This window comes from Microtus oregoni, unplaced genomic scaffold (assembly GCF_018167655.1).
Source record: "Microtus oregoni isolate MIOR12 unplaced genomic scaffold, Mior012 000014F_ref0000157, whole genome shotgun sequence".
In the NCBI taxonomy this organism is placed as follows: domain Eukaryota; kingdom Metazoa; phylum Chordata; class Mammalia; order Rodentia; family Cricetidae; genus Microtus; species Microtus oregoni.
In genome coordinates this window covers 23,275,137-23,293,946 of record NW_024543073.1, presented here as the reverse complement: position 1 = coordinate 23,293,946, position 18,810 = coordinate 23,275,137, and the positions used below count along the sequence as shown (strand labels likewise).

General features: G+C 45.2%; 1 protein-coding gene across 5 annotated transcripts in view; it reads right to left on the bottom strand.

Annotated features, from left to right (window-relative positions):
• The window catches only part of Fam151b (family with sequence similarity 151 member B), a 32,325-nt gene extending 19,495 nt beyond the window's left edge, over positions 1-12,830 (bottom strand). Inside the window, exons 1-4 of one of the 5 annotated variants that reach the window (XM_041663563.1) lie at positions 12,706-12,830; positions 8,245-8,516; positions 6,875-7,000; positions 2,426-2,591 (exon numbers count right to left, since the gene is read on the bottom strand). In XM_041663563.1, the coding sequence (XP_041519497.1) occupies positions 2,426-2,591; positions 6,875-6,893 (185 nt within the window). In that variant the 5' untranslated portion in view covers positions 6,894-7,000; positions 8,245-8,516; positions 12,706-12,830. Of the gene's footprint in view, positions 1-2,425; positions 2,592-6,874; positions 7,001-8,244; positions 8,517-12,558; positions 12,652-12,705 lie in introns of those variants that run through there. The other 4 variants (XM_041663562.1, XM_041663565.1, XM_041663561.1 and 1 more) reach the window with 4 other exon arrangements.
• Positions 12,831-18,810: the final 5,980 nt, after the last annotated feature.

The window sequence follows — 18,810 nt, the reverse complement described above, 5'->3', positions numbered from 1 at the left end:
CCGGTCCCAGCTTGCTTCTTGGTCTGCTGCCATGGGAACTGATTCTTCTCACAAGAGCCTTGCCCCAGATGGCATCTGTCCTCTCCAGGGAAGTGGACGGACCGAAACTCATCTGAAACCCTGAGCCAAGATTCTACAGCTATCTCTGCCAAACAGTTTGGTCACAGTGATGTGAAAGTAAACTGATAACGCCGAGCATCTTACCTTACCTGGCCTTCTTACAACTCCAAGGCAACAATAAAAACCATCTCCAATTTACAAGAAGTAACTTAACATTGTATTTTAGATGAAAATCTTTTAAAACCCCAGAGCCAGCTAAACTCCAGATGAAATTTAAACATCACCATATATTACTACACGACAATCAGAATGCCATATTGTAATCATGTATTATCATTTGTATGTTATATAAAATAACCTAGAAGCATAATACAAGATCCACTAAAATACCATGCAGCTCCACTTCCAGAGGTAGTTCAGGGGTTTGCTTTAACACTCAGGCTGGCTGCAGGTTCATCTGGTAAAGGTGCTCGCTGCTAAGTCTAATGACCTGATTGTGGAAGGAGGGACCCGACTCCCGCAAGTGTCCTCACACCCCCACGAGCCTGCTGTGTAGTGTATACACACACACATACACTAGAAAAGAAGAACATGTACTCTAGAGCATGCACTTAGCATGCACAAGGCCCTGTGTTTGGTCCCAAGCACCACAGACAGGAACAGAGAAGCGAGCTCCCCATGTCCAGCCAGGCTCATGCTCTTCACTACCAAGCATCTAGGCAAAAGCAGGGTCTTTACCCCTCAGCCTCCATGTCTTCCTATGCAGGTGAGAACAGAAGCTCTTGGGATTTTTATGGGGACCGTATATAAAACACACACAGCTTTCAGAACCGTGTAACACGTTTCTTCTCTTACTCTACAGAGCAGCGCACACTTGGAGTTGCTGAGCCACCTCTGCAGCCCCGATCAGCATGCTGTATGCTGCTCTTGCAGAGGATCCAAGTTTGGTTCCCAGCACCCATGCTGGGGGCTCACAATCACTTGTAACCAAGGTCCAGGGAGTCTGATGTCCTCAAATTGCCTCTGAAGGAGCTGCCATGCATGTACACACATACACAGACATGTACACATTTAATTTAAAATAAAATAAAGTTTAAAAGATACATTTCAATTTACATTTATTTATTTTTTTATTTTTAGTGGCGTGGCCCTTCTGTGGGCCACTAAACTCACAAATGCACAAGCTAATCTACGGGCGCCAAAGATGGCCTCACAGACAACAGCCAACACTCGAAACACTGCACATGTGGAAGAGGAGCGGGCTGTGTTTAAACTGCCCAGTGCTACTGATTGGCCCTGGGATCTGAGGTTGGCTCAGCGCTCGTCCTCAGGTGACTCCCTCAGTGATGCCCACCGGGACAAAAACAGCCCACAAATCTCTCTGGTTCCTGGATTTTATTTAACTCAGCCATCCTTGTCAATCCAGACTCCTGTACAGCTACTCGCTACAACAAATTGACAAGGATTGCTGGGCATTCACTCACAAACAGTGACAGTCATCTTAACAACCCAACAAGCTTTTCAAATCCTTATTCACATCCTGAGATAATATGATTTTACAGATTTTTAAATTTTTTTTATTTATGAGTGTGACACACACTGGTGCAGGTGCCTGCAGAAGTCAGAAGAGGATGCTGGATCCCCTGGCTGGAGTACCAGGCTGCTCTGAGCTGCGAGACATGGGTGCTGGGACATGTACTTGGGTCCCCTGGAAGATCAGCAAGTGCTCCTAACTGCTGAGCTGCCTCTCCAGCCCAGAGATAACTTGAGGTATGTATGATTCAGAGACAGGTCGGGTTGCCATCATTTCTGCGTTTGAATGGCAGTGGCTGCTGGAGGCTTGTGGGAAGCCACTCTGCCTCCCAGCAACTCCAGGCATTAAAGTTTCTGTATTGCCAAAAACAATAGAAGGCAAATCTCCTGCGATGGCCATTGGGAGGGAAATGAGAACCATTCACACACACATGGTCAATTCCTGAAAATTAGTATTGTAAAGGCTACTGTGATTACTGAAGACTTCAGAAAAGCCTCTGCTAATGCAAAGCAGTCAAACCGAATCTGCACGGACAGCTCTGTTAACGGCCTCTCCTTTCAGAGCACTGGTGGAGAAAAGCATTTTGTTTTCCATCTACAGAGGAAAGTAAGACATCCCTCTATAAAAACCGACTTCAGTCTTAAAGGAGCAATCTTACCAATCAACATTTTTAAGTCTATTCTGGAAACACATAAAGGCCTAAAATTTCGTTTTCAGTTGACTGAGGTGTAGAGATAGGTACACCTTAGGTACATCAAAGACAAAGACGCACGTGTTGGTTTTTCCTGTGAGTGAATTCTGTAACAGTAAGACGCATGTTTGTACAAATACCTCTTGAAATCCAGCTTGATGCCCTTGTTGCTCTTGATGACCTCAGCCAGCCACTCCTGCAGAGTGTTATCACTGTATGTCTCAGGAGGATGGGCCATGATTGGCTGGCCATGCTCTGATCCATCACTAGGAAGAAGGACATCAGCCTCTATCATGTGGGCAGCACCTGCCCAAGTAAGAGAGCTATGTTACTGCGGAACAAGGAGGGAACTACAGAAGCAGCGTGTCAGTACCCATGGGAGGAAGAGGGAAGGAATCACCCTACCTACGAATCCTTTCTGGTAAAGGGAGAACAGAAAGGGAAGGGAAGCCTGTTAAGTATTGTTGGAGTTTTCTAGTAGCAAAGATAGTTTATTTGAGCTGAGAGTGTCCCTCAAAGGTGCTGCTTGCCTAATAGTATGAGCAAGACTCTGGTTCTACCTCTGGTACCAGACAGACATATACAAACCTGCACACCACACAAATACAGAGACACGCACACACACAAATGTGAAGACGCATGCACACAAACACATAGACACATGTACACACACAGATACAGACACATGCATACACACATACCTGCATATACACAGAGATATATAGAAGCACACATACACACCCTCACATACATATACAAATGCACACATATGCACACACACATAAATACAGACACATACATTCACATTTACAGAGATACACAGATGAATGCATATACATACATGCATGCACACACACAAATACACAGACACACATATACACACAGATATATAGACAGCTGCATGTATTATCTTCTTGATATTCAAATTAGAATCCAAGGACATTCATTGTTCATACCTGAAGTGCTACACAAAAATTATTGTCTTTGATTTAAAACTTAGCTACTTTTAAAAAGTGGCCTGTTTGGTGGGACAGACTATCACCACACAGTCCACACTGGCTTCAAACTTGTAGCTGTGCTATTCCATCCTCCCAAATGCTGGGATTGCAGGCATTCACCACCACCCTAGCCCTGGATGCCTGCTACCAGGAGATTAACAGAACAGACATCTGATAGCGGCTGCTGTCCTAACAAAACCCTGACATAAAGTACCAGCCCTGGGACCTGGGAAATCCTTAGCAGGTAAGGAAAGAACGGTTCATGGACTGACTTGAGAACAGACATCTGTCTTAATTTTTATAGTTATTTCTTTATTTTGTGTATATATGTGTCTGTGTGCATGCATGTACACGCGGTATGCACGTGGAAGTCAGAAGACAATGTACGAGAGCTGGTGTTCTCCTTCTATCCTCAGGGTTTGGGTATTGAACTAAAGTTGACAGGCTTGGTAGCGAGCACCTTTACCTACTGAGCTATCTGTTTTAGACAACAGTAAACTTGGAAACACCGTCATTTGTAGTCATGGCAGAAGATGGAGAGGAGAGGATACCAGTGAATTTGTGGAGTTAATGTACGTGGTTTCCAGGAGACGCTTCAAGTGTCAGCTGGTTTCTTTGAACAACTTACATTAATAATGAGAAGAAAGACAATAAATAGTTAATTGCTGAGATTTTTAGTAGTATACTAAGGAAGGATTTCCAACTTAGCCCCAAATATCTTTCTAGAGACTTCCATCTTCTTTACAATGCCACTGGCAATTAAATTTAGATGAGTTTGGAGAAAAACCTTCAAATCAGAACACTACAAAAAAATATAATTCCAGTGCCAACGCAGCCAACAGGGCAGCTGCAAGGCCTTTCTAAGCCTCAGGACAGCACCCACTCCCACACAAGTGGATGAAGAGAATGTAGAATACTAAGAGTATCTGTCCATAGTAACCAAACCTGCAGACCAACCAAGTCAGAGTGCAGACCACCACAAAGCAATCTGGGTATGTGGCTTTTGACTAGAGGAGTGTAATAAATCCACAAGCTGGGGTCAGAGAGATGGCTCAGTGGTTGCCACCCTGGCTACTCTTGCAGAGGACCTGGGTTCAGTTCTCAGCATCTACATGATAGCTCACAACTGTCTGTAACTCCAGTTCCAGGGATCCAATGCCATCTCCTGGCCTCTACAGACAATATTCATGCATGGTAGACAGACATACATGCAGACAAAACACTAAGACACAGAAAATTATTAAATAAATCTTAAAAATAAATATTTATGGGAGATACATACAATTGAATCAAAATGAACAGAGGTAGTTCAAATAGAGACTTAAATGAGAGTCTGTGGGCTCCCAAAGTTCACAATCAGGTCAGAGCAGTCAGTAGCAGATGGGACCGCTTCCCCAAAGACACCACCAGAGGCTCCAGGGTATTTCTCTTTTTAAAAAATTATTACATATTTTGAACCGGGTGGTGGTGGTGCTTGCCTTTAATCCCAGCACTTGGGAGGCAGAGGCAGGCGGATCTCTGTGAGTTCGAGGCCAGCCTGGTCTACAAGAGCTAGTTCCAGGATAGGCTCCAAAGCTACAGAGAACCCTGTCTCAATAAACTAAACAAAACAAAACAAAAATCATTAGATATTGTATTTGTTTATGGGGTCACACGCATGCCTGCCGTGCTGTGGAGGGCAGAGAACAGCGTGTGAGACTTGGTTCCTCCTGCCATAGCCGTGTGTGTCCCTGGGATTCCACTCGTGCTGACAGGATGGGGCCGCTGCCTTTGCCAGCCCATCAAGGGTAGTTAAGCTTTTAGGAAGTACAAATCTAAATTGCAGTCACATATACCAATTCGTACAGACTGGGGTGCTGGCCAAAGATGTGAAGATTTAGGACCCTCTCCTCAGGTACAATCATTGAAGCCATGAGCACCCGTAGCCTGGCTTCTAGTAACCCATGTCTAACCTCTCGTGGCCCAAGGAACCTTCCACAGAGGTCAGCCTCGAGAAAAACAACTTACATAGCAAAATTAACCCCCTAACAAGATTACGGGAGACAGTGCCATCAAGCCTGTTGGGCATCCCACAATGAGACTGGCTCCTGGCCTCTCGTGCAAGGACTTCGATCCCCTCCCTTCCAGGAGTTCCATCCCATTTCTGGGAATTCACAACTGCTTCTCTCAGTGTATTTTAACACCATTTCTCTGTGTCTGTTCACGTCTGCTGACTTCTTTTTAGGGCAGACAGTAACAGGGTTTGTAGCAGCCCAAAATGCAAACAATAGTTTGCATTTTAATTGTGGAGTGGATAAAACATGCTCTGTGGATACAATGTACTCCTTTGTGTGCAAAAAGGAATCATCAGCAACCCACGCCAGGACCTCAGCAAACCTCACAAACACACTAAGGAGCAACAAGGAAGGTACAAGGCAGGGAGATGCGGAGGATCCTTAGTGTGGGGGAGAGTGTTCAAGTCTGGGTTCAGGAACAGGCCCAGTGGGGTGATACAGTTCTGTAACTCCCACTGCTGGTGAGATAGAGTTCAATCAAGCCCTGCCTAGACTACAGAGAACATTCAGTGAAAACTAAAAGGAGCAGCTGGAGAGACCGCTCAGCAGCTTGAGTTCAGTTCCAAGCATCCACATGGTGGCTCATGATCATCCGTAGCTCCAGTCCCAGGGAGTTTGATGCCGTCTTCTGGCCTCTGGGCACCAGGTACACTCACGCTGCACAGACATACATGCAAGCAAAACACCCACATACATAAAACAAACTGAAAAACACAGACAAGCAAGAAAAGGAAAAAGAATGCTAGGGCATAGATTAGTGGTAGTGCTTGCCCAGGGTGTTCCAGGGTCTGGGGTCAACATCAGTATCGCTAAGCACACGGTCCTGGAAAGAAAGCACCCGGTCTGAGGACAGCAGGGGCTAAGCCATGCGAGGAGCTGGAAGGCCAGCAAAGAGGGAATATCAGAACCACAGCAGGCAGATCTGAAGACTTAAGCTAGCTTGTGCAGGGTTTTCAGGTCACTGTGATGGTTTGGAGCACCAGTAAACAGAACGCATCCTCTACACGGATGGTAGGAGATGAAGCAGCAGGTTAGCAGATGGGTATCAAGTTGTTACACCTGTGATGCCAGGACAAATGGCACAACTTAGTTGAGGGGGAAATGAGCCTGATGATGTCTAACTGTAGCAATCGACCCACGCTCAAATTCTGGAAGGGAGTCTGTCTCCAGAGTCAAGTCCAGCTGCGGCCACACAGCTGCTGCCCACTCTCCAGGGAAGCCGCCCACTCTCTTGCCCACTGCCTGGGACATGGCTGCTGCCCACTGGGGAACTGTGCACTCTCCTGTCCACTGACTCTGGCAGACTGGCTCCCAATCCAGTGAACTCATAGACATTTCACTTGGATTTCAAAAAATGTACTGAGTTCGTAAATTACCCAAAGTAACCTGAAGTAGTTAGGTGTGGCAACTCCTATCTGGAATCCCTTGGATTCTGGACTTGGAATGCTGATACCAGCCTGGGTTGCATACCAAAGACTGCTTCAAAAATATAAGAATAGGAAAATAATTTTTAGCAGAAATAGCAGAAGCCACTTACTCCTCAGTGCCTCACGCATCTGGGACTTGTGGTTGGCTGCGTGATACCAGACAATCTCAGCGCCATCTTCTGTCGTGATCTGATTGTTTCTGAGAAAATAACCCAGTATGTTTTCACTCCAGGATCCTGAAATAACAACATTTAGGACAGAGAATATTGTTTTTGACGGGGTGCATGTTTAAGGTGGCCACCACGATGTTGTGAGATGCGCGTGGCAAGTGAAACAGTTTCCATGCTGAGGCGAATACGCATACCCATCTTCTCTCCAGAGACTGTGTTTAAATGTTGCTGTTGGTGCGTGTGAACACGTGTGCACGTGTATATTGCACACATGTAGGCGCGCACATGCACGCACATGCTTGAAGAGCAGCTACAACCTCACTGGCATAAGTCTCATGAACAGAACACTTTCACTATCTTTATTCCTCATGGAGCATACTAGATCTCCAGACTCGCTCATTCTGCATGTCTGCCCTTTACCTTTTGGTCAACACTTCCTCACCTCTCCCAGGAATAGCCAATGTTGTGTTCTCTATTTCTATGTATTTGAGAAATTTTACATTCTACAAGTAAAAGAGATCATGCAACATATTTTCTTCCTGTGGCTGGTTTATTTCACTAAGCGCAATAATATCTCTTGGGCTCACATGTGTGGCTACTAGAAAGGGCTTTGTTAGCGTGAAATGCTATTCTACCCATTACCCTGTCACTAGACTTGGGGGCTTCCACGCCTTGGCTGTTGTGAAGAATGTCCACACACATTCCTTTACAAGCGGTTTCCTCCCCATGGTATGTGCCCACAGTGGGGGACTGCTGGGTTGCAGCATTAAAAATGTTTTTTATATAAAGGTGCAAAAGATATATTGAGAGAGAGAAACCAAGCAATTAGGCTAGGAAAAATAGATTCACAATACATATATGCACTGTGACATGTGGGCCTGTGGTACATGTAATATACATCATGCTGCAGTCAGCAGCCATGCGCTGTGCTCTGCAGACTGGAGGTATAAAAAGCATGCAGGAAAGCCATGTGCTGTGGTCTGCAGACTGGAGGTGTGAAAAGCAGGAAGACAAAAAAATGCTAAGAAGCAGACACTGAAAAGCAGAAACTCTACATTGTGTCCTCCAAAAACCCTGGTCCTCTGCATAGAGACAAAGCTCCACTAAAAAACTGAGGGAGGTTCTGTGTGTGTGTCCCCGCCAAGTGAAACCCAAAGTCCTGAAGGTGTGTCTCTGGAGCCCCTTTAACACCACGAGTCCACGTGCTGCTGCAAATCTGCCTTCAGACCATGCATGACCCTCTGGGCAGCAATCACAGGCTCAGTCAGCACACACAGATACAAGTAACACACATATTGCCAAGTACTCACAGTATACCAGGTTTTCCTTTAATCTCCTCCCTAAGCACTGTTATCCAGTGCAGTGCCTACACACGTTGCCAACTGTTGGCTTTTTAACTCTGCCTGGCAACTTTTAAAAGTCTAATGCTAGTTCACATTGCCAGTAAGATACCAGGCTGGAGGTCTCGAGGCTGGAGAGACGCTCAGTGGTTAATAGTGCTGCCGCTCTTTCAGAGGATCCAGGTTTGATTCCTGGCACCAACACGAACACCCTTCTGTTCTCAATCTGTTAACTCCAGTTCCTGCAGAAAAAAAACCCTTCTAAAGCACAGGCTCGCATGCAAGCAAACACTCACATACATAAAATAGAAGTAAAAAGTAAATCTTTAATATCTATTCATTGGGGAAAAAAATCTTTGGTCAGAAAATAGGACTTCTTTTACTACCTCTGTTCATTTTGATCCAAGTGCATGTATCTCCCATAAAAACGTGGGCTTCATTTTTAAGATTTATTTTCTGTGTCTGAGTATTTTCCTATGTATGTCCATGATGTGTGTGCTTTTTGTCTGCAGAGGCCAGAAGACAGCATTGGGTTCTAGAACTGGAGTCACAGAGAGCTGAGAGCTGTCATGTGGGTGCTGGGAACTGAACCCAGGTCCTCCGCCACAGCAGCCAGCGGTTTTCTCCCCAGCTCCAGCATGTGGGATTTTGACATACCAAATTACAAACCACTTCTTTAGTCATAAAACTGAGGAGTTGGAAAGATAGCACCTGCCAGCCTATGGCTTAGCAAGCACTCTGGAAAAAATAGGGGAGTCCCCAGTGCCCCCTATTGTCCCCAGTGGCCCCTCCACTGCCCCCAGAGTTCCCCCACTGCTCCAGAGTTCCCCCCACTGCCCCCAGAGTTACCCCTGGCCCCAGAATCCCTCCACTGTCCCAGAATCCCCCCACTGTCCCAGAATTCTCTCACTGCCCCAGAATCCCCCCACTACTCCAGAATCCCCCCACTGCCCCAGAGTCCCCCCACTGCCCCAGAGTGCCTCCATTGCCCCAGAATCCCCCCACTGCCCCAGAGTCCCTCCATTGCCCCAGAATCCCCCCACTGCCCCCAGAATCCTCCCACTACTCTCAGAGTTCCCCCACTGCTCCCAGAGTTTTCCCACTGCTTCCAGAGTTCCCCCTGGTCCCAGAGTCCTCCCATTGCCCCCAGAATCCTCCACTACCCCAGAATCCTCCCACTGCCCCCAGAATCCCCCACTGCCCCAGAATCCTCCCACTGCTCCCAGAATCCCCCCACCGTCCACAGTGGCATCCCACTGCCCCAACAGCTCCCTCAACTACCTCCAGCAGCCTGTACTGCTCCCAGCAGTCCCCTCAAACACAGGGCCCTCTTCACAAATGCAAGAGTATGCATGACCATCATTTTTTAAATATCCAAGTTAGTCATTTTAGGAAGCACATTAATTCTTAGTTATGACAAATACTAACAAAGAAGAAAACAATTACATCACAGTATATATCATAATAGAAGCATAATAGATGTGGCACTGGACACTTGAATCCCACAGCTCAGAAGCCTAAGACAGGAAGATTATGAGTTCAGAGCCAGCCTGGACTACACAGTAGAAGTCTCCCTAAAATGAGGTGAGGAGGGACAGATAGACAGCGATCAACTGACTGAGAAGTTGGGTCATTCTTCCCTGGCACACAGGTGCCAGAACACACCTAGACCTTAGGCTTTGCTATTGCGCCTTTCAGCCGTTCATACTGCATTTGGAGTTTTCATAAAGGCGCCTTACAAATCAGCAACAGGACACAATGATGCAGGACGGGTAAGTCCAATACCTTTTCTTTGGGTAGATTGCTGCTCTGTACTTAGGGACTTACAATGGGGTGATGTCCAGATAAACTAATTGTTGGGTTAGAATATCCTAACTCAAAAGACATTCAACACACCTACTGAGCATCACAGCGCAGCTCAGTCGATTTTAAAATGTTTGAAACATGTGAATTTGATCTCTTCGAAGAGACCAAGGTAACTTTAGAAGCCACTTAGTTGGGGGCTTGCTGACAGTTTGAGAGGGTGAGTCCACGACCCTCTCAGAATGGCAGCTGGCAGGCAGGCAAGGTGCTGGAGCCGTAGCTAAGAGCTTAGATCTTATTTGAAAGTTGAAGACAAAGTGGGGTTGAGCCTGTCATGGAGTTTTTTGAAACGAAGCCCACCCCCAGTGACACACCTCCTCCAACAGGCCACACCTCCTCCCCAAACAGTTCCACTAACTAGGGACCTAGCACTGAAACACAGGATTCCATGTGGGGTGGGGGCATTCTTATATCTGTTCTTTGAGAAATTCTATTCTTTGGATTTATTCCATAGACAGATAAATTCATTTGGGAGAATGAATTTCATTCAGGAAACTTAATGAACTGTTCATAATAGCAAGAGAGTGAAACTTCAAATGTGTCGGCACTAAATTTGGACCATTCTGCAGCCCTTCAAGTGAACAAGGCAACTATCTATGTACAAAAGGATTTCCAGGACAGTAGTAAGGAAAGCGTTAGAGCAATGGTGCAGGAGGAATAATAGGTACCAGCCAATATGTTACACAGCAAAGAAGGAGTTAAGGTGCCTATGTGAATTCAGGGTTTCTGTTTCATTTCGTGTAAGTGAGGACATGAGACATTTTAGTTCCAAATGGCATCGGGTTGCTATTCAGATGACTGAAATGGGAGGATGTTTATTTGAGTGTATAAATGTCAACAACAGGGTCCTCTTAAGTCTAGAGGGAGGAAGGCCAGCGAAAGCTGAGGTGATGTAGTGAGGGGAAGCCCACAGTCCTTTCTGGCTTCAGAGACGCAGGAAGAGCTCCTATGAGCCAAGGAGCCAGAAAGGCAAGAACACTGCCACCCACACCTCCTGGAGAAAAGCACTCCTGGTAACACCATGCTTTTAGCCCGTGGAAATCTGGCTCAGACTTCCGATACCACTTGGGCAAAGCATTGGACACAAGGGAACTGAAAAACTGCAGCCGCGTGATGGGAGCTGTGTCTCCTGTCAGAATTTCCCTCTGTGGTTAAATGTCCTTAGGCCACAGTTAGGCTGTTCCCGCTGGATCAGAAACTAAGGTCTTCTCCACACTGTGCTCTAAGGATCTACAGGCATTATGTTGTGAAGTGGTGTGCTGTGTGTGTGTGTCACATGATCATGAATAGGTGTGCCTGTTGCCTGTGTGTGCACATCACAGGTTCGTGAAGAATAGGTGTGTGCTTGAGTGTGCATGTCACATGCTTGTGAAGAATAGGTGTGTGCCCGTGTGTGCCCATGTGTGCACGTCACATGCTCGTGAAGAATAGGTGTGTACCTGTGTGTGCACGTCACATGAAGAATAGGTGTGTGCTTGTGTGTGCACGTCACATGAAGAATAGGTGTGTGCCTGTGTGTGCATGTAACATGCTTATGAAGAATAGGTGTGTGCCCGTGTGTGCATGTAACATGCTCCTGAAGAATAGGTGTGTGCTTGTGTGTGCACGTCACATGCTCGTGAAGAATAGGTGTCATTCTTTGGAAGCCTCCACCTTGTGTTTTGAGAAAAGGAGACTTGCTTGCCTGGAGCGCACCAAATAGACAAGTCTGTTTCCACCTCTCGAGAGTGACCTGTACCAGGGTAGCTGGTTTTCACATGTGTTCTGTGGATGGAACTCTGCTTCTCCCACTTGCAAAGCAAGTAGTTTATCAAACGAGCTCTCTCTCCAGCACCTCCACTGGGATTTTGAAACCCCTTTCTCTTGTGGGGACCATGAGACAACACACCTGAGAGATATCGTGTTCACTAGGGTTTGGAAGGCGAAAAGAGTCACCTTAACCCATATATATGTATCATAAACAGCCACAAAGACTTCCTTAAAATCCACAGCCCCAAACCAGAGGGAGGCCTCCAACCTGGGGAAAAACCAGTCTTATTTTTTCTTCGGAGTTTGAAAAAAAAAAAAAAAGGAACAGACAAAAAGGAAACGAAGTTTGAGGGAGGTTTGATTGGCTGAGAGGAGATGTGGGAAGGGCAAGGGTGAATAGGATCAAAATACATTGTATAAAGATCCTCAAAGGGTTAATATAAAATACTATCTAACATGTATATGCGTGTTAAAATGTGGTAAGTAAGGAGGATCCACCAAGGAACCAACAGCAGAAGCCTGAGGGGAAAACGGGTTGAAAGACAAGGAGTATAGCCCTTCCGGGACCATTCCGAACTTTTTATATTAAGAATGGATTTTCAGTTTGTATTGGAAACAACTGAGTTACCCTAAATTGTTCCTAAAGCCCCCTTGTGACATGGAGACACTCACTCCGGTCTCTGTAAAATCCACCACCAGGCCTCCTTCACGCGTTTAGCATTCTCGAACCTTCCACACCCAGCTGACACTGACGTTTAGTTCCGGGATACTAGAACAGGGAAAGGAGTAGGCGGCGCCCGCCCAGCTCTTTGAGCTTACCTGGGCCCCCCGTGCATGCTGCCATGGTGATGGACGGACGCCGCCGTCTGCGCAGGCGTTAAGGGTTGGCACATATGGGCGTGGTCTCGGGTGGAGGAAGCCCGATGACCTGAACCTCGGCGCCGTGCGGAATTGGTGCGCACGCGCATTGTAGCAGCTGGGTTGGCAGAGGCGCTACGTCCAGTTGCATCGCTGAACTACTTGTCCCAGGGGGCTGCGGGCTGCAAAGCTAGAAGACATCACGTGACAGCACGAGTGGACTCGGTTCTGGCCCAGCCCTTCAGAGGATAATGATTTGAAAGTCGCTTTGACTAATATGGCAATTATTTTTAGACTCAACCAGACTTCCGTAGCCAGAATTTTCCATATCACAAAACACATTAGCCCTATCGCTTTATCGTTTTTCGTTTTCTGCCTGTATCTTGGCATTTAAGTTTAGTTTTCCTTTTTACACATTTAATTACTTCTTTACAGAAAGCATAAACCACACACCCCTCACCTCTACTTTATTATAGGACCGAGTGTGAGTACCATGGTCCAAGAACACCAAATTAGCTGCCCCAAATATCTTGCGGTTTCATGGCGTTTTTGCTGTTTAAGAAAGTCATCCATCCCACCCAAAGATCCCACTTTTCTCCCCGGCAATTTTGTCTACTTCCCATAGGCAAGAGGATAACTATATGTTTTTCCTTGGGTTCACCTTCTTATTTAGCTTCTTTAGGTTCACCAATTGTAGACTCCGTGACCCTTATTTATGGCTAGAAACCATTTATGAGTGAGTACATCCCATGTTCATCTTTTTGGGTCTGGGTTACCTCACTCAGGATAGTGTTTTCTATTTCCATCCATTTGCATGCAAAATTCGAGAAGTCATTGTTTTTTACTGCAGCGTAGTACTCTAATGTGTATATATTCCACACTTTCTTCATCCATTCTTCCATTGAAGGACATCTAGGTTGTTTCCAGGTTCTGGCTATTACAAATAATACTGCTATGAACATAGTTGAACAAATGCTTTTGTCATATGATAGGGCATCTCTTGAGTATATTCCCAAGAGGGGGTAAGGGGAGATGGGGAGAGAAAAGTGAGAAGGGGAGGATGGGGGGAACTTGGGGAAACAGGATGATTGGGATAAAGGAAGGCTGGATAGGGGAACACGGAAGCACAATTCTTAGTTAAGGGAGCCACCTTAGGGTTGGCAAGAGACTTGAACCTAGAGTGGCTCCCAGGAGCCCAAGGCGATGTCCCCAGTTAGTTCCTTGGGCAGATGAGGATAGGGAACCTGAAACAACCCTATCCTATAGCAATACTGATGAATATCTTGCATACCACCATAGAACCTTCATCTGGTGATGGATGGAGATAGAGACAGAGACCCACATTGGAGCACTGGACTGAGCTCCCAAGGTCCCAATGAGAAGCAGAAGGAGGGAGAAGATGAGCAAGGAAGTCAGGACCACGAGGGGTGCACCCACCCACTGAGACAGTGGGGCTGATCTATTGGGAGCTCACCAAGGCCAGCTGGACTATGACTGAAAAAGCATGTGATAAAACCGGACTCTCTGAACATGGTGAACAATGAGGGCTGATGAGAAGCCAAAGACAATGGCATGGGGTTTTGATCCTACTTCATGTTCTGGCTGTGTGGGAGCCTAGCCAGTTTGGATGTTCACCTTCCTAGACATGGACGGAGGGGGGAGGACCTTGGACTTTCCACAGGGCAGGGAACCCTGACTGCTCTTTGGACTGGAGTGGGAGGGGGAGAAGAATGGGGGGAGGGGGAGAAGGGTGGGAGGAGGGGGAGGGAAATGGGAGGCTGGGAGGAGGGGGAAACTTTTTTTTTCCTTTTCTCAATAAAAAAAAATAAAATATATAAAAAAAAGAAAAAAGAAAAAAGAAAGTCATCCATCATGGAATTTCCCAAACACTCAGGTGGAAACATCAGGTGTACAGTTTACAGCAAAGGAGGACATCTCGGTTTATGTTGTCAGGGACCAGTTGCTATCAGGCGTACAGTTTACAGCAAATGAGGACATCTCGGTTTATGTTGTCAGGGACCAGTTGCTATCAGAGGATTCTTAGCTTTTAGGCTGATGGAGATTAGAAGCGTGCTGTTAACACACTGCAAAAGGTTTCCCTTAGTCACAAGGATGTCAGGACAAAAGTGACCAATGCTATTAAGGGAGCATGATAGCAAAAGATGGTTGTCTCTGGATAGTCAACATACCAACTGGGAAGTTCTGACCTCGGCATTGCAGGACCTTTTTATCATAGCTGTGGCTCCGCCACCACTTTAGTTAGCACATCTACATGATTATGTTTTTATTTATTCTGTTGCTGAAATATAGTTTCCTTGTGTATCGACTTATTTTGTACTGTTAGGAGATGATAGCACCTTGCCTGAGTCCGACAACAGACCGGATTTTTACACTTTTCCTGGCTCTTGGTGGCACATTCAGTATGTGAGGCTTTTCCGGATAATGTAGCTATTCCCCTTAGGTTTTTCCACCTGTGGTGTTTCACCCCAGTAAAGGTGAAACCCTCTGAGTTTGCCTACTTAAGCGAGGGCCTTCAGTTATGCATACCGCCTTATGGGGAGCCTGAACTGATTGCTGCCCCGTACATGTGGGTGATTGCCCCAAGAGGTACCTCTAGCTTGTATCTTGTAACTAGGCATCCCTTGTTAAACTGTTGTGATGTTTTAGGATGAAGCTGCCATTTAGTCAGCTTTGTTTTCAGCACAAACATGGATCCTATCGTGCACTTTCCAGAAACACAGCTTCTTGTATTTGCACATTTGTGTACTCTTTGCATTTCACACTTACTACTGTGGCAAGGACTCCACCAATCTTGAACTGTATAATTTTACCAGAAAAGCCTGTAGCTCTTTTTACTGACTGCTGAAAACATTAGTGCGTCGGTCATGGGATAGATGCTACAAAGAACAAATCCCTCTAAACTTAAGCTTACAGCAGAGTCTTGTATGAGCTGGTTTTACCCGTGAGGGTCAGGAGTCAGAAGCTTCAGAGGGCAGGTCTCTGAAGGTTAGGAGCCAGAAGCATCAGAGGGCAGGTCTCTGAAGGTGAGCCCAGTCCGAGCCGCTTCAGAGGCTGGATTAAAGGTCTGGCTGGGCTTCGATCCACTTTCCATTCAAGCTGTGTTGTCAGGAAGCTTCAGGTCCTTATCAAATAGGTGTTTTTGCAGTAGCCAAAGACTGCAAGTGGTTCCCCCAACACTAGTACTGGATAGAATGGTGGCTGTCAACACGTGGGTCAGGACCCTTTCACAGGGGTCACATACCAACTATCCTGCAGTCAGATATTTGCATTATGACTCATAACAGCAACAAAATTAGTTATGAAGTAGCAATGAAAATAATTGTGTGGACGGGGTGTCACTAAGCATGAGGAACTGTAGTCAAGGGGCACAGCATTAGGACGGTTGAGAGCCCTGAGAGATGAACAGAGAGGGGTTAGTGGTGAAGAGTCTCTGGGGTTCTCCCTACTGCCACAGTCTGTTGTCATCGGTGGATAGCAGGGAAGTGCAGCAGGGAGGGAAGGGGGTGGGGACCGCTGTAAGTACCTCTAGAGCAGTGCTGTGGCCCTCAACACAGCTCCTCACAGCTGTGCTGACCCCACCGTAAAATTAGTTCATTGTGTGTTTTCCAATGGTCTTAGGCAACTCCTGTGAAAGAATGGTTCAACCCCAAAGAAGTCATGACCCCCAGGTTAAGAACACATACTTAAGCTTATTTTTAATCTTATGATTAAAAATTAATAGAGCCTTAACACTATTTTTTAAAGGACCTTTATTGGAGTACTTGAACTACAACTTACCTGTGTAAGCATAGGAATAAAGTTGAATTTTGTTTCTACAGATGCAAAAAAAAAAAATACTTGCCCAAAGGCATTCATATGAAATAGAATATTAAGAACACAATTTTAAACTACCAAAAATCCGGGAGTGCAAAAAGTAAGAGAGAGTGATGGGGATGAATATTACCAAAGTACTTAATATGCATCCATGAAAATGTCACGATGAAATCTATTCCTTTTCTGGGTCTGGTCAAACACACCTGTAATTCCAGCACTTGGGAGGCTGAGATGGAGGCCAGCCTAAGCCACACAGCTAGACCTTGTCTTAAAAAGAAGCCAACCATTAGTTTTTACAGTCAATATACATGAACAAAAATGTGGAAGACTAATGTATCAATTAAGTGGAAAAAGATAAATTTAGATGGTAAGGCTTAGTGTCCAGCAAAAAAAATTCAAATAAAAATCTGCATGCAGGTGTGTAATAAAATTGTTTTGATGAGACTACTAAGACCACAGGCTAGATTTCTAAAGGATTTTTTGTTCCGTTCTGCAATTAAGATGTATTTAACCAGTCACTGAGTAAAAAGTGTTCTGACAGAAGCAACGAAGCCTTTATGGCCCTAGGTATAAAGCTACATAGCCCAGGGAACTGAGGTAGGGAAACTTAACGTGCTGCATTTTATGTAAGAAAAGTCACTATGAAAAATCGTGTGCACGACTCTGGGAAATTAAAACTATGTATGAGTCACCAAGCAACTACTGGGCGTGTGTGTAAAGGAAGTCCCTGTCAAACGAGCAGCTGGATTGTGTGCTCACTGCAGTTTTATTAACAAAAACAAGACACAAAACCAACGTAAGGTCCACCAAGGGATGAATATGAGGCATAGGCACACAATGAAGTCAGGGCCCATACAGGAGATACCATCATTTTAACAAGGGTGAACTGACAGGTGACAAGCGAAGACAGACTGGCACAGGACGACCACTACGGCATGATCTCACTTCTGTGTGGAACTGAAGAATGCCGGACTCAGACAAAAAGCACAGATGGTGAGTTCTGGGGCTCAAGAGGCAGAGTCGGCAGAGGAAAGGAAGATGCTGGGGAGACGTTGGTCAGGACACAAAATTTCAGGTAGGTAAAATAAATTCAAGTGTTCTCTTGTACAACCACAATAACTACAAAAATCCCAATATATCGTGCACTTGAAGAAATAGAAAATAAGGCCACTACTGTTATGACTTCTGCGCCCTGGAATGGTACACAAGAAAAATGACTGTCTGCTGAGAGGATGTAGTGGAAGAATGGGGAAACGTGCAGGTGGGAGGCAAAGTTAACACTTAAGTTTTCATGTTTCTTTTTGCTGAGTTGTGCATATTGTATATATTGTCAAACATTATAAAGTCACTCAACAAAATATATAAAACCTAGAATGAGTCAGAAGTTTCTGTTTTATTCCAAGACAGTCTTTTGAAACTTGAATCACATTGTCAAAATTATTCTTCCTATTAAAAAACTTCTGTGCTTTATTTTATGAAACAATGCAGAAAGCTAAGCTGTCAGCAACCTACACAACCTCTGAGTAAGACTTATTATCAATTATAAGGTGCAATATTCAGTCTCTCTACAGCAATCTGGATGCTTCCAACTTCTAGCTCAAACACCCAGTATGCTGCAAGCTCCTCTTGAGGTAGACATGGCATCCTCCAGTCTGCTCCCTGCACCCACCCAAGAGTCATTTTTTCACTGCAGCAATGAAAACCTTCCTATATGTTAATTACCTGTTCCATATGCCTAGTTCCAAAAAAGAAATAACTTATTTTTCAAATTATGAAACCCGATATGGTATATTTTTTTATGCAGCACACACAGGCACACAGCTTGTTCAAAAGATGCATAAAGCAAGATATTTTACTTCATGTTTCAAAATGCAGAGAGACCGAGTTGCATTAAGTCTTAAGACCATAAACAAATACTGTGGACTGACTACAAGGAGCCGCCTGACTTAAGTGCCAATGTGAAGACTATGACCGAGAAGGTGGCAAATGCATTTAGAAAAATCCATCTCCAAATGCTGTAAGATGTGCCCCTAACATTTAGGTTAGAATTCCTATTTTCACTAGTTGTAGACAGTTTGAAAACAAATTCAAAGTTACTTTATCATAGAAGAGCTTCCCACTATTTGGTAAATTCAATATTCATAAATTGTGCAGTTACACTACAAAGTAAATATATAATATACCGAAAAATAAACGCATTATATAAAGAAAACAGATGAGCTTGACAAGCAG